This window comes from Cuculus canorus, chromosome 23 (assembly GCF_017976375.1).
Source record: "Cuculus canorus isolate bCucCan1 chromosome 23, bCucCan1.pri, whole genome shotgun sequence".
In the NCBI taxonomy this organism is placed as follows: domain Eukaryota; kingdom Metazoa; phylum Chordata; class Aves; order Cuculiformes; family Cuculidae; genus Cuculus; species Cuculus canorus.
Genome location: NC_071423.1, coordinates 4,004,158 through 4,019,704, shown reverse-complemented (window position 1 = coordinate 4,019,704; position 15,547 = coordinate 4,004,158). Strand labels below are relative to the sequence as shown.

The 15,547-nt window shown below is 47.3% G+C and overlaps 1 protein-coding gene across 1 annotated transcript in view; it reads right to left on the bottom strand.

The window, feature by feature from the left end:
- Positions 1–1,414: 1,414 nt before the first annotated feature.
- Positions 1,415–15,547, bottom strand: part of LOC128854345 (zonadhesin-like) — a 64,609-nt gene continuing 50,476 nt past the window's right edge. Inside the window, exons 57-78 of the mRNA XM_054086795.1 lie at positions 15,384–15,492; positions 14,653–14,798; positions 14,155–14,280; positions 13,583–13,762; positions 13,192–13,416; positions 12,547–12,673; positions 11,650–11,849; positions 10,646–10,858; positions 9,586–9,731; positions 8,968–9,095; positions 7,869–8,001; positions 7,452–7,584; positions 6,838–6,990; positions 6,315–6,441; positions 5,699–5,910; positions 4,817–4,979; positions 4,304–4,386; positions 3,395–3,555; positions 3,045–3,186; positions 2,506–2,693; positions 2,328–2,406; positions 1,415–1,819 (exon numbers count right to left, since the gene is read on the bottom strand). Of these exons, the coding sequence (XP_053942770.1) occupies positions 1,698–1,819; positions 2,328–2,406; positions 2,506–2,693; positions 3,045–3,186; positions 3,395–3,555; positions 4,304–4,386; positions 4,817–4,979; positions 5,699–5,910; positions 6,315–6,441; positions 6,838–6,990; positions 7,452–7,584; positions 7,869–8,001; positions 8,968–9,095; positions 9,586–9,731; positions 10,646–10,858; positions 11,650–11,849; positions 12,547–12,673; positions 13,192–13,416; positions 13,583–13,762; positions 14,155–14,280; positions 14,653–14,798; positions 15,384–15,492 (3,296 nt within the window). The 3' untranslated portion in view covers positions 1,415–1,697. The remainder of the gene's footprint in view (positions 1,820–2,327; positions 2,407–2,505; positions 2,694–3,044; positions 3,187–3,394; positions 3,556–4,303; positions 4,387–4,816; positions 4,980–5,698; positions 5,911–6,314; positions 6,442–6,837; positions 6,991–7,451; positions 7,585–7,868; positions 8,002–8,967; positions 9,096–9,585; positions 9,732–10,645; positions 10,859–11,649; positions 11,850–12,546; positions 12,674–13,191; positions 13,417–13,582; positions 13,763–14,154; positions 14,281–14,652; positions 14,799–15,383; positions 15,493–15,547) is intronic.

Sequence of the window (15,547 nt, the reverse complement as noted above, 5' to 3'; positions counted from 1 at the left end):
AAAGCAACAATCAACAGTTTTTATGTTGTAAAAAAGTGTGTGTTCTGTCGTCTGGAGGACGTGTGCGGGAGCAGGAGAAAGCTGACTTTCCTCTGGGAATGCCACCTCAGTCTTTCAGCTTTTGTTTGGAGAGCAGTTAAGGTGAGTGAGATTTTTTTTTTGATGGGTCCTAGGAGACCAAGAGGGGTCATGAGTTGGCTCTAAAGGAGCCCAGAGGGTCCTAGTGGGCCCTAAAGGGGTTACAGATGGCTCTAGACTGGTCCTAGGGGTCGTAGAGGCATCCGGTGGGGCTCTAAAAGGGTCCTGCGAGACTTGGAGGGGTCCAGGAAGGCCTTAAAGGTGTCCCAGAGAGCTCTAGAGGGGTCCTGGTGCTCTTAGAGAGGTCCTGTAGGTCTTTAACAGGGTCTTGCAGGTCTAAGAGTGGTCCTTGAAGGCCCTAAAGGGGTCCAAGTGGGCTCTAAAGCGGTCCTGAGGGTCCTAGAAGGTTTCTAGGGGGCTCTAGAGGGGTGCTGGTGGTCCCTACAGGGGTCGTGAGTGCCCTAGATGGGCACTGGGGGGCTCTAGATAGGTCCGGGGGCCTTTAGAAGGGTTATGGGTATCTCTAGAGGGGTCCTGGGTAGCTCTAGAGGGATCCCGGAAGGCCTTAAAGGGGCCCCAGGGGGCTCTAGAAGACCCTACAGGGGTCCTGGAAGGCTTTAAAGAGGTCCCAGGGCGCTCTAGAAGGGTCCTGGGTGGTCTTAGAGGGGTCCTGGAAAGTCTTAAAGGGGCCCCAAGGGGCTGTAGAGGGGCTCAGAGGGTCCTAGCAGGGTCCTGTGGGTCTCTAATGGGGTCCTGCAGGTCCAAGAGAAGTCCTAGAAGGCCCTAAAGGGCTTCTGGGGGGCTCTAGAGGGGTGCTGGGGGTCCCCTACAGGGGTTCTGAGGGCCCTAGATGGGTACTGGGGGGCTCTAGATAGGTCCGGGGGCCTTTAGCAGAGTCCTGGGTATCTCTAGAGAGGTCCTGGGAGTCTCTAGAGGGGTTCTGGCGATACTGAAAGGGTCCTGGGGGGCTCTAGTGGCGTACTGCTGGCCCAAGGGGAGTCCTGGAAGGCCCTAAAGGGGCCCCAGTGGGCACTAGAGGGGTCCTGTGGGTCCAAGAGGGGTCTCCTTGAAGGCCCTAAAGGCCCTCTCCAGTTTATACCCACTGCCCCTCGTCCTATCACTCCAAGCCTTTGTAAACAGTCCCTCCCCGGATTCCTCGTAGGCCCTTCAGGTACTGGAAAGTCGCTTTTATTTACTGCTACAAAGCGGTATACACGAAGAGAAACAGCTGCCTCTTTCTCTTGCTGGTTCATTGCTCCCCGAGATCGCAGATCTTGGCTGTACCACAACAATTCCCCCCCAGAGTCAACAGAAAGCTCGAACGAATGAATTCACGAGGCACCAAAATCCTGTTTGTGTAAGTACTTTCTGAGAAAAAGAAGGATGCAAGTCTACATATGTGGATTAATCAAGCGCTTTGGTCAGTTTATTGACCTTTGGGTGACTTCTTTTTAATGAGTTGCAGCTGAAAAGCAGACATTTGTCTGTGTGTTTTAGCAAGGCGCTAAGGATGAGAGAGAGCTCCTCTCCCCCCCGTTTGGTAGTCGTACATCCTCTCCACTGTGGGGAAACAAGAACTGTAATACAGAGTAGGATTTGTTACCTGGATGAACAAATTCTTAAAGCTGCTGCAGGTTATTCAAAGCTTGCTTGATCTCCCACAGAGTCTTGGCAAGGGGAGAAGCTGCTATCAGGCCCTCCACCTCCAACTCGGTCAGATACGCCAACTGGAGATCCAAACCTGATGGAAACAGGGAGAACTTTCAATACTAATGGAAGCAGCAGCTCTTCATGCCTGGATGACTGCAATGTACGTCCCACCACAAGGAAATACTGTATTGAGCAGCGACAATGTCTGCCCAGAGACTCGGAGATGACAGAACTCACGGTATAGAATTTTTTCTGACCTATTCACACTAGCATTTAATTAATATAATGACCCAAAATATCTTGTGGTCGCTTAATGTATCAGTGTAAAGGGTCTGTGGGGACAAAAGTTCCGTGACTTCCCTCTTACAGAGGAATAGAGGAGGAAGAACTGGCTTTCCTGAACTGGAGATACGTCAGTTGTCCGCCTCAGCACAAAAATGTATGTGAAAGTAAATAGCATAAATGGGAAATAGTAATTACACATTTGCTCTGTTAGCAAATATACACGCCCTCTCTTAAGCTAGAATTCACTGAACTAGTCTTCTACTGTGATCTCTGAGAAGTATCTGTGGAACCCACAACCCGGTCACTGCCCTTACTATGTTCTTCATGTCCAGCGAAGCCGAAAAAACCATCTTTCCTACTGAAGAGCTCATATTGCTGAGGCAGCTCATGATCCTGGGGGATAAAAAGAGTCCAAGAGTTAAAGAAATGGGCAAACAGAAAAAGCAAGCAGAAAAGAGTGAGAGAGCCCTCTACCAGACACCCAAAACTCACCTGTCCTTCCACTACTTCCGATTTACTTCCACTGTCCAGGCTACCCAGTGAAGGTTCAACTGCCACTGCGTTCTGTCCTTGGACCTTCCGCTCCATCTCTTGTTTCACAGCTGTGTTTTTGTACGGAGCGTTGCCAAGCAGCGTTACCAGAGCTTTCATTAACTCTGTTGCCTCTTGCCATGGAGCACCTAACGAACCCGACAAGCTGTTTAAAAGGACCTCTACACAACCACATGAAGAACTGTAATTATCTCCAGGGGAAAACCAAGAGCAGGAACCTTCCTTTGGAAATTCCACAAGGTGCCTCATGTTGTACCAGTTCAAAATAACTCTCTTCTTACCCATTCCTAACCCGACAGACCTGTCTTCTCACTAAGTTCAGGTGGAGGCAGGCTGCTAGCTCTCATAGAACTACAACAACACTGGAAGACACCACCTTGTAGGATCTCTTTTCATGTGTATAAGCCTCGTTTTAACCATTCCACCGATGCTACGCTTGCATTCCACTTCCCTCTTGCTCTGTGCTCTCCTTCTCTCACCTGTTTGGAAGTTGTTGCTGCAGTGCTCATCGCTTTGCTCGATGCCCACGGCTGCCCAGCTGCTCTCTGCAGGTTTATTCCCACAAATCCTTTGCCTGGCAAAGGTTTTCAGGCCTTCGGTGCCCCAGGCTTGCACCACGTCCTGTGTGCAGAAAGCAGCAGTATTATACTCTGCAAACCTCACAAACCACTTATTCTGTGTTTTGCCTCTCACTAAAACAGAGAATAATATAACAATTTTATGCCAGAATAAGGTACCAAAAGAGTAAAGCTTCTCCCCCAGTAAACTGCTACTTCAGGGCTGTTTTATCCTACAAATCTCACAGTTCCAAGAGCCCCTTCTCACTGACCATGAGGCTTTGTATCTGCTGGTGGATTCCATTGTAAAACACCAACGCATCCATCCTGTGCTTCGCCAGCTGAGATGCCAGGTGCAAATTCTGATCTTCCAGTTTGTCATACAGGGTGCGAACACTGAAATCCTCCAGAACCTTCAGTGGAAAACGCTCTTCTGAAACACAAGGGAAGTCTCACAAGTCTCTAACTCGTTTCCCAGAAGGGGCATTGCCTGTCCATGGGGGACAATAGCAGTTTGTGTGCTGCTAAGAAGGAAAACGGGTGAGGCAAGAGATGCAAAAGAAAGTCTTGCTCCTCAGCGAGGAGGAGATGACAGCGTCACTATCAATTCCTAACTCATCCAATAAACTCTCGGGGTGTTATTTCTCTGTAAGCTGCTCACAGCATCACTAGATGGTGCCATCTGCTGGGCTCTGAACTTGCTGTACCCTGTGAACATCCCGAAATCCCCCAAGATAAGGTCATCCCCAGAAGACAAGCGCCGGCCCGTGAGTCGTGTGCTTTCAGAGAATGCCATGACCAAGAGGAGAACCCCAGGAAATAGTTTTCAAGATCTTTATTTTTCACACAAGTCATTCGAACCCGCTGTTGTTTTAAAAGACATTTTAAGGACTGGCCACTCACCACCCTAACTCCGAAGAAACCACTAACCCATTCCAAACAGGAGGTCACAATCCCCAACTGAAGAGGTCAAATGAACCAAGAATAGAAGCGTGTGTGTAAATATATGTGAAGACGTAAGTGAGAGCAGCCAAAGTACCTGCGTGACCACATGCGCGTGTACGAATTTTTGGGTGAGTGGGTATCAATATCATACCAGAGAGTTAACAGAAGACACCAGAATGGGGACTAAGCGGGAAGAAGGCAACAGGAGAACATCTGGGGCTGGCACAGAACTTCACCTGCATTATGTGCAGCTCCTTTCTCACCAAAGGCAGCGTCTTCTCCGGAACCACGAGGTCCAACTGTCTGATAGAACTGAAGGCTAGAGGAAATGACAGAAGAGAACATCTCATTCTTCTCAGTAAAATCAAATACTGCAGCATCACCAGCCTAGATCAAGCAGAAGGATAGGTTTCTCATCTAGATTTTGAAGTGAAACATGTCGGGAAACCTAGGACAGGCAGCTCAGGAAATAGTACTCCGTGCAGAAGACACAAGAGAGCTATTCTACACCATACTGGAAGTGAGCTGGAATTTGGGTAATACCAAAAAACTCCGTGTACAGCTAGAAACACAGCGTACTGTAAAGCTGATAAGTCCAGCATCGGGGCCTGAGAGAGATGGTAATTGCAAGAGGACACGTTTTGTACTATCAAGGTCTGAGCTCCTGATCCGTACCATGGTTGGACTTGATGATCCAGTGGGTCCTTTCCAACCTGGTGATTCTATGATTCTATGCAAAGGCAGTTTACCTGTCTTTAAGGAGGATGTACTCTGCTGGGATGTGTGGCTCGCCCAGGCTTCTCCATCGTGGCTTCCAGCTCTTCAGGGGGCTAATGATGGGAACAGCAGGCTGGAACACTATAGCCAAGGTTGTCAGCACAACAATTAGGAAGCCCAGAATGAAGACGACCACTGTGGAAGCCAAGAGGGATAGCAAGGAATGAGAAACACAGGAAGCAACAGCACAATCTCCCTTTTATGCTTTACTGAACACTTTCCCTTCCCCACAAAACCAATATTTAGCAACTTTCATATTCGTTACACGAGCTTCTTCTTCTCCCCTCGTTGATCTGGTGCGTGCAGGCAAGGAGGCAAAGTGTTTTCAGGACTGGGAGCTGAAGGCAAAAGAACGAGGATCATATTCGCGAGCTACACTTTCATTTCTCATTTCACTGTCCTCTCACTCAGAGAAGGGACTGCTATGTGCACAGCACTTAAACAGAGATAGACCTTAACTGCCCCTGCGTTTAGCATTTAGTGAACTTTTACATGATGCATTTAATTTTAGTTTAGTTGATCACAGAAACACCCGGGCACTTTCTGCTTTCAAGCCAAGGAAAAACCTCAATTAAGTTGAATTCTTCCAGCAGGTCATGGGGAGAAACACAACTGCTCCTTCCCACTGTCCCTGCTTCAGCTCCTACACAGACAGGTTCTCAGCTAGAGAGCAGCGAACTTGGGGAAAGGAAGCCACACAGGAGAAAGGGATTAAATCGACAAAGCCAATAGTTTGATGGTTTAAAAAAAAATAATAAAAAAAATTGCTTGTTTAAACACACCCAAAGAATTAAAAGAAAGACCAGGTCTAAGTATTAAGGTTCAAGGAAGGTATCACAGTTTTCTGGCTGTACCTGTGATAGCAGCCCAGTCAGGAGCTAAATTCAGTCCCCGTTGCTTCAAAACCCCATGTCTGGCCAGCTGGAACAGAGAAGAGGGCTGGAAGGATGCATCTCTGGGGTCACAGCTCACGTTTGCTTCTTTCACAGTTACAATCAAGAAGTGTTCCTGAATGGTCCTATCCCTGAAAACATATGTCCCAGACTCCAGGAAAACATGGGCAAACCTGAAAGGAAGAAGTAAGGATGGCACTGTTTGATCTAAGCTTCCTTTAGAATCATGGAATAGATTGGGTTGGAAGGGACCTTAAAGCCCATCCAGTTCCACCCCCTGCCATGGGCAGGGACACCTCCCACTGGATCAGGGGCTCCAAGCTCCATCCAACCTGGCCTGGAACCCTTCCAGGGATGGGGCAGCCACCACTGCTCTGGGCAGCCTGGGCCAGGGCCTCCCCACTCTCATGGTCTCTTTAGCTTCCATTCATGACAATGGTCAAATACATACGCATGAACACATCAAACTCTGGTGTTTTTGCATACCGCTCACTGCCAGGGACCTGCTGGTTCTGTGAAACACTTGCTCTCAAGTCCTGCCCGTAACACACGCACCGTTAATCACACCAGAATTTACCAGGAGATGTTGAGGTGAGTCTCCTGGATGAGGTGTTCCAGTCTTCGGAAGGGTCCAAAATCCCAGCTTGGGTTGCTGTTATACAGATGTTGCTTCTGATAAACGGGGTAATGACTGGATGCTCGATCTGGGAATAGTTCAGCATAGTGTCAGCAACTTTGATCCACTTCAGTGAGGACAGCTGACACCGGTCTGGTAAAGAACGATGTGACTGCACTTCTTTTAAAGGGCCATGCAGTATAAACTCATTTAATTGTGGTGTGCATTGCTGCCCTACAGGACTTACACTCTCTAAGAGAGGAAAAAGATCATCTCTATTCTACAGAAATCCAGTAAAAAAGGCAGCAGGTAAGTCACAAAGAGAGCCTACCTTAAAGTTCTGGAATTCTGTGAAGGCAAAAGAGGCAGGGAGGTGAAGGAATGTGCTCCTACATGCAGTACTACCAAACGTGGAGTCATTGCTCTAAAGGGGTCTGGACAGATACATCTGCAAAGAGCACACACAGACCTAAACAATACTCACTGTGGGAATTGATGCTAAGCTGGAAAAGGATTGTGTCTCCTGCTTCCAAACACACTACTGGGTTAGGAACGACAGGCAAGGCATGGATACCTTTGGAAGAACTCCTCTGGACTTGAAGACCTTTTTGCAGCAATGGATCTGATGAAAAGTCTCCTGACACAAGCATCAAAAAACCCAAGTGAATTCCACAATGTGAGCAGCATGTGAAAACATCTAAACCTTGGCAATGAAGAACAATCTCTTCTGTATCTGTGGGCAGCTCATGAGGCCAAATTCTACTCCTGGTCACACTACCGTAAATGAGGAGCAACTGGAACCAGGAGCCAGCACATGCTTGCCAACAGATTTGCCTCCCCAAAATGAGTTTCCTTCTAGTTCCTTAGAAGGCCAGAATCATCCTACAATCTTTATTTGGTCGGTTTCCAGGGAGTCTATTTCAGTCAGTGCATATCCTCATTGCTTACTCCTAGAGGGAAGATAACCCCTCTTTTGTAAATAGTTTGGAGCATCCAACAGTAAATTCCCTCTGTGCCAACCAGTTATCCACTTGCTGTACCAGCTTGAAAGGAAACGAATGGCTTATTCTGACTGGAACTTGGGTTCTGAAGCCTTACCCATGAGAAACGCATCCAGAACCTCTGTGCTGGAGACAATGAAGCCGAGCACTCCACTGGGACTAAACAGAACCAAGTGCACCCGCTGGCTTTTCTGCACGTGATCATCTGGGCCCAGAACGTTTGCTACTTCCTATTAAAAGCAGAAAAGAACATTGAGCACTGACATAATCAAGTCTGGATTCAGAACCTGGTTTGTGATCAACCTTACCTTCAGCTGTACAAGACTGCTAGAGAGAGTTTTTTCCCACGCCATTCGGGAACCATCATTTCTCAGTCACGCATCTCCTACCTGACCACTACTCTGGGTCATGAGACCTACTGAGTTTCTCCTTTTTCTCTCAGCTCACAGCTTCATACCATACCTCAGCCTCCAAACGTACATACTGAGAAAAGATTCCTCCACTCCATGTTTACCCTGACTTCTCCTTCGTTCATCCTCAGAAGAAACTCTCTATTGATGCCAAATCCCAAGGAGATCCTTGGGGCTCTCAGCAAACACAGTTGGTCACAGAGCTCCTCAGCAGAGACATACTGTTTACAGTGGCATCTGTAAAGCGGATGAAAGGTCTTGGTTACTTGAGATCCCTGAGGAAACAGCTACAACATACCGATGGCCAGGTAACATGGCCAGGCTAGCTCACTATCTCAAACAGTTTGAGGGCCTACTCTGTATCATAGAATGGTTTGGGTTGGAAGGGACCTGAAAGACCATTCATTGATTTCCACGCCTCGTGCCGTGGATCAGGGAGCTCAAAGCCTCATCCAGCCTGGCCTTGAACACCTCCAGGGACGAAGCATCCACAAACTTTGCTCTGTTGAGCAAACTCATGGTCCATCTCATCCATCTCACTGTGTCTGCTATTCGGTGCAGGGCCAAAATGTGATACCCTACTTTCTAACAGGCCTTGGTGTCTAATAGAGATCAACTTCAGTGCTGTAACAGAGCATTATGAATCCTTTCCTAGAGTTCTGTTTTAATAAAACAGTTGAAAGCAACAGAGTATAATTTGAACACATCAGATTTCTGCGCAATCCATGTCAGGGTTTTGCAATACAGAAGTTTGTTCATAAGGTGAAAAAAGTAGTATCACATGACAAGAACCAGCTTCAATATTTTAGTCAGTATTAAAGGAGAGATGGGAATTCTGGTTTATATCTAACAGAGTGAGCACTCATTTTAGGAAGGCTCAACCTGAGGCACATGGAAAAGGTCTACCTCAGACAACGTGAGCCCTGTCCACCTTCACTTTGCCACTCTGTGTTCATGCTGGTGTCTCCATCCAAGCATAAAAAAATAACTAGGAAATGTTGAAAGCACAGGCGTACTCTCCAGGGTAGAGGGATGAGGTCAATGAATGAGGTCTGAAGGCCAATAACTCCACAGAAAAGAACTCCAGCAGTGGAAAGTTTCTCAAAAACACCTCCCAGAGCCCTATGATCATGGGATCATTAACTCAGGCACTCAGAACTAATTGTGAAGTGCTCCATAAAAAGAGGCTGGGCTGAGACTTACATGCCCAGGTCTGCATTAATCTCTCCACCTGCTGGCCCACAAGAAGGAGAGCAGTCGTATCGCTCAGGAAGGACGCACTGGCGCGTAGATGCTAGACGGACCTCTCCAGGAGCACAGAGTTCATCCACCTGGAAGAACAATACTCAACTACACAATCCCTAGCACTTCAACTGAGATGCAGAAGCCCTAGAATTCTCTTCCTTCCCCACCCACACCGCTGACATTCAGCGCAAAAGTAATCCAAGAAGTGTTGTTAAAAGGCAACTTGAAGAAAGAACTCAATTTCACTTCCAGGTAAGATTCCTCAAGCAGGTCTAGGGAAAAATTCCATAGTAACAACACAGAGGCTTAAATTCCTGCATCTGTGATCTGAGACGCTTAGCTGCTTCCCACTGCCCTGGCATGGGAACATCTTTGGCCTCCAGCCTTTATGAATTTAACCTCACAAGATCCTAGAAGGGTCTCAAACAAAACAGCTAAAGGACTTTCTTGTGTCTGCAGCATCGCAGAGAAACAAGCTAAGACTACGCACACCCCCTGAGACAGGGCCTAAAGCACTGAATTGCTCTCCTTCTCCTGCTTGTCACAAACCAACTTTGTTTTAAAGCCAAATTTCACCTGAGGTCGGCAGTCCTGATCGCTGTTGCTGTCAGGGTCTTTCTTGCCTCTCTCATCGTAGTAAACGTATCCTGCCTGGCAGATGCAGGAGGCATCTGACTGCTGGAACGCCCGGTTCAGCCCATGGCAGGAACAGCTGGTAGCACCTTAGAGAAGAGGTTGGCTTTAATCAGGGTAGGGAATACAGTTCATAAAAGCTGTGATCACTGAAAAAGAAGAGTTCCTGCTTTTAACACTCTTTGAGCAAATCACACTACTCATTCTAGTGACACTCCTGGAGTCTGCCGCCCCACTGGCACAGCAGAGCCAACAGAGCTCCAACAGCTGGAGCCAGCCTGCCTTCTGCTCCATCAACACAGTCGTCAGATCATTTCCTGAAGTGTCCATTGAACGAGAGATGCAGAAAGGGCCACTGGACATTTGCAGCCGCAGCATTCGACAAGCACTCCGCTAGTTTGCCCATTAAGCCATTGCATGGTAGAGGGACCAAATCATTCAAGGCTGCCCAACCCCTTCTCGTGTCTCAATGCTCTCAAATCCACTCTGTTTGGAATGTGGCTACTTTTGGAAGTACTGTTCAGGACACTGCGAAGGTGCTTAGCTGCCTACCCTCCAGTGTTCCAGCCTTTTCCCACTTTATCATGGCCTGAGCTGGGCATGGTTACAGCGCTCAATTTTGGCTCAAGAGCACACCTACATTCATGCAAGTGCCCCAGTTCAGAGCAAAAGTACTCTTGGGGAAAACTCCACTGCTTTCAAAGCAATGGGAGAGCGAGAACTAGCAGGGCTGCTCATCTCTTCCTTGCTTTGAAGAAGGTGAGATCAATTTTCCTCAGCTGACAGAGTATAAGAGAACAAAAGACAGCTCTGAAAAGCAAATCCTCCTTTTGGGTGGGACAGAGGAAGAGCAGCTGAGCATTGATAGCAAACATCATCACGAGGATCCCAGGGCTTGGGGTCTATTGTGAAACCAGGGGTAGGGAATGACATTTCCAGTTGATTTCCTTTCTAGCCTTTCTCTTAACAGGGGTGAAAATTTCACTTACAGGCAACAACTCACCAGGCTGAGAGGAAGAAGAGCTGCCACAGGGGAAGCAGGCAGCCTGACCAGGAAGGTGGTTGAAGGAGCCAGCAGGACAGGCCTGGCAATCCTCTATATGCTTCGCAAAGTCGCTGCTCCCTAGGGTCCCCGGGGGACAGGGCAGGGGGGCAGATGCCAGAGGAGGGCAGTAATAGCCCCTGGGGCAAGGCTTCTTATGGTAATTCTCACTGCCTGGAGAAAGGAGAGGGCTATGTCAGACACAGACGCTGCTTAAGGACCTAAGCAAGCTCTAAGAGATAGGCAGAGACCACTTATTTATTCCAGTTACACCTGCACATACGCCTATATGCATGCACAAACAAAAATATAAATATATATATATACACCCACATATACATATATAAAGTTCCTCAATATTCACTATTTTTCAATTTAAATATAGTTCTTGATTTCTTTGTCCCATCTATTTTGCTGTGTCCCATTATTTTCTTTGTCCCATCTAAATCCAGTGGCAAGAGTGGGTGGCACGTTCTCCTCCAGGTTGTAGAGCAGGAGCTAATGTGTCAGTGAATTTAACACAGGATCTGAGCAAAGGGAGAACTCCAAATGCTTGTAAAGCCATTCCTCCTGCGCTCCACTCCAGAAGAATCCGAGCAGCACTGGCTGTCACACAGCAAACTTTGAACTTCTGGGTTCACTTTGCTAGTTCTGGAAATGCATTAACTCCCAGCTAAGCCACAAAATTGAAGAAAATAGGGCTTACAGGGACCTGAGAGGCAGGATACCAATATCCAAAGCACTCTTGACCCATTCCTCTGAACTCTTACAACCATAACTACCTACCACAATCAATGCTCCACAAATTAATATGACAGCCTCCAGCAGTCATATATGTGTGTGTATATATATATATATATATAACTGTATAGGATGGAGTGCTTTATTACATAGAACTTAAAGCTTTCCGGTTACAATTTAAGCTGCTCTTTCTTGCCCCGCTCCTCCACGGCAGCTCCACGTACCTGGTGGGCAGATGAAGCCTGCGGGACAGGGCTGGCAGGGTGCGGTGATGAGAGAGTCGCTGCGATAAGTTCCCGCATTGCAGATCCTGCAGAATCTCTCAAAGGAATCTCTTGGACCAGGCAAACTGAGGGCCATGTACCCTCCTTCACAAGGCAGCGGATGGGCGCTGCCTGGGGGGCAGTAGTAGGGAAACACACACCTGGAAGGCCAAAAAAGGCAGGAAGATGGACAAAAAAGTCTCTGAAAATGTTTTGCTTTCTGGATTCAACCACCAGTGTGAGCAGAGAGCAAAATTAGAAATGGTTCTCATCTTATTCCAGATCTAAGCTAACGAGCAGAAATCATAGATGAACCTCTTCAGTCTTTGCAGTCACCAAAGCCACAACATACAAAGATACTTTTGCTTTTGCACAACACATAAAGGCCATTGGTGAAGAATTAACCCATTTTTTTTGGGGAAATGGGGTTGTTTAGTCTGGAGAAAAGGAGGCTGAGACCTTATCACTGCCTACAACTACCTGAAACGAGGTTGTAGTGAGGTGGGTGTTAGTTTCTTCTCCTAAATAACAAGCAAAAGGATGAGAGGAAACGGCCTCAAGTTGCACCAGGGCAGGTTTAGACTGGATATTAGGAAAAATATCTTTACTGGAAGGGTTCTCAGGCACTGGCAGAGGCTGCCCAGGGAGGTGGTGGAGTCCTCATCTCTGCAGGGGTTAAAAGACGGGCATACGAGAAGCCGGGGGATGTGATTTAGTAGTAGGTATGGTTGGACTCAATGATCTCAATGGTCTTTTTTCCAACGAAATGATTCTATGATTCTATCGTAGGCGTATTTCACAATACTCAAAGTTTTTAGAAACTTAAACCTGGCTGCACCAAACACGTGAGGTACTCACAGCTGCTCAGGGCTATTGTACGTCGATGATCCTTCAGGACAGTAATACCCAGCGGGGCACACGGAAGGCACAGCTGTGTGACCACCACAGTATAAACCACGTCTGCAAGGCTTTGGATTTACTGAACCTGGTGGAAAAAAAAGCGGAACTGGTGATCAATTATGTAGGACTTCCTCAACAGGAAAGCATGTGTTGGGGAGACAGTGAGCAAGGGAGCTTTACTAACTGTGACTGTCCACAAACACGGCACTTTTCCTGTTGCTCACAAAAGGGGATATGGCCATAAGGAATCGGTTTGAATTAGCATGGAAAGCTAACGCTTGCATACCTATCCCCGGATAATGGAAGGTATCTGCTTCTTTTCTAGTTCCAGACCATATTCTTTGAGAACTTCAGCTAAAAAAGAGACCAGGAAGGGAAGGCTGAGGGACAGGAGATGGGAATTAGAAGGCCAAAAGCCAAGAAAAGGCTTTAAGGTAATAAAATAGCTTCTAAAGTCACTCCATCAGTGATGATTTCCTAGGAGAGTTGCTGCAGGAATGGGATTATAGTCACCGCTTAATGGTATGGACACTGCTGTTTGCTGTTCCATTGGACTAAAAACCAGCTGGAAATAAAGAAAACAAAGGAGCAAGGTGAGGTTACCTGCTGGGCACTCATAGCCAGGTTTACAGGGTACTCCTTGGGTGTTAGGCAGCCCAGTCTGTGCTGGATCAGGGCAATAGTATCCAGGTGAGCAGGGATCGCACTCTTCCCATGATTTTGCACCAGGCTGGATTCTGGAAGTGCCAGGTGGGCAAAGGAAAGCATCCCCTTTACCAGGGCACCAGTATCCAGGGGGACATGGATAATCCTCAAACCTGATCAGACCTGTTAGGAAGAGAAAGAAATGAAGCATGGGAGGCTGAATGGCCAGGACCGTTTTGGAGAAGGGTTCTTTGCTCATTACATGCATAAATGACGTCTCCCTTTCCCTATCTCATTGTAGAGGGTTTTGTAATCAGCCCTAGAGGGCTGACTTTCACCTGGAAATTACCTGATAAAGGGCAGTGATAGCCTGGAGGACACGGCTGGCAATCTGTCAGGCTCTGAGCTCCTGGGTGCTTGCGATAAGTTTGTGGAGGGCATTTCTGAGGTGCCAGGAGACTGCTGTGGTCACTGCCATTGCCTCCGAAGCAATAGTGTCCTGATGGGCATGGATAGGCCTCTGAATCCCCTAAAACGAGCAGAAAGCAGGGCTTTGAGGAGTCACCTTTTCATTGTCATTGGGACATCTTTCTTCTGGGTCCTCCCTGGGTCCTTCCTAAATTGCTGCACATATGTGTATAACCCACCTCCACGATCTGAGCTCCTCTTCTGAGAGATGGCATACAGGGATATTTGACACTAGCTGTGATCTCAGACTCTCTTACATTTCCAACGTTTGCTGGAACAGCACGTTATATTAACAGTGTCGAATATCTCCTTTCTCTGCAGACACTAGAAGTCATCTCTAGAGACAGTGTGACCTACTGCAAGGACTGTTCCACACTGCGGTGTCAGCCTTCACCAGACTCAGGGATACATACAACTCTCTTGAACCCTCACTGTTCACCCCTAAGTTCCAACCTGCTTTGCACCAGTGGCCCGGTGGACAGGGCAGGCAGTCTTCTCTCTTCACAGCCCCTGGAATATCTCTGATTGTATTGGCAGGACACGGTATAGGTACCTCTGATCCCTCCAGGCAGTAAAACCCTACAGAAATAGGTGGGAAAGAGATGAAAGTAAAATGTGAAGCCCTCCAATGCCAAACCTTACTCAGCAAGAGCCTTCTGCTGTTGTAGAATGAACATCTACACAGCTTTTAGGATGCTGTGATATAAAGATCCCAAGCCAACATCCTTCAAATTTTTCTAGACTAGCAGTCGAGAACCATAAATTCAAGGTGGCCTTTTTGATCAGGCACAGCTCTTTGTTCAAAAGGTGTAAAAAGAGAGGAAAGCAATGAGAGATGACAATTTTAAAGAAGGGATCACAACACATTATGCAAGATAGCAGATACTTTCCAGTTCTTCAGAAGCAAAGTCAGTATTCTACACTTAAAATGCCACCGGGATTCTCCCTTACCTGCAGGACACAGCCCTGCACACACCTGACCCCAACGGCACCCGGCGAGGAAGCGCCAGGAAAAGCTCTGGCCTTGTGGAGTAGGTTGAGAGCTCCCAGCAAGGCAGAAGTATCCAGCAGCACACTTTCCCTCCAGCTGCCCGTGCCTGGAGCAGAGAGGACACTGAGAATTTATATATGACCTACGACTAATGGCTTGGTGCAGAGGCAGGACGAGGGTCAATGCAATGAATTCTGCCAAGTCTCAATAAAAAAATATGTAATATTAAATGAAATAATTATGAACTATATAAAATATTAACAATACAAAATGCTTGCATTGATACGGGAGAGAAAATAGACTCATTTTTTCCACTTACAAAAACACGCAGTTTACTAGGGTGAGTCGGGTACTTTCGGTTCAACTTTCATGGATACGGGTGAATTGCTTTAGATGAAATTCTGGGTGACTTTCTGGATCACTTCCCCATTTTCACAAATGCTAATTACCTTTCGGATGCTTCTTTGCATCGTGGCAATCATTTCAGACTGCTTTGAGGTGTTTCCCAAGACTCACAGATCCAATAACTCCTCACCAAAAAAGCTGTAGAAGCTTGTATTTCTTTTCGTTGAATGAGAGAGATGTGGTAGAGAAGCTGGAAGGAACTTAGCCTCAACGTATCAGCTCAAAACAAGGATGCCAAATTGCTTAAGGCAAAACGAAAATATTCCAGATTGAAATGAATCCTAACCTGCAGTAGTGACCAGGTAAGCAAGACAGGCATTCCTTCTCATTCCAGAGGCCGGTCATATTTGGAGGCGTGAAGGTACCTTCAGGACATGTGAGAGGAGCCCCTGTGCCTGGAGGGGAGACCACAGAGACCACAAAACCCTTCGGAGGACTGTTGAGACCTGA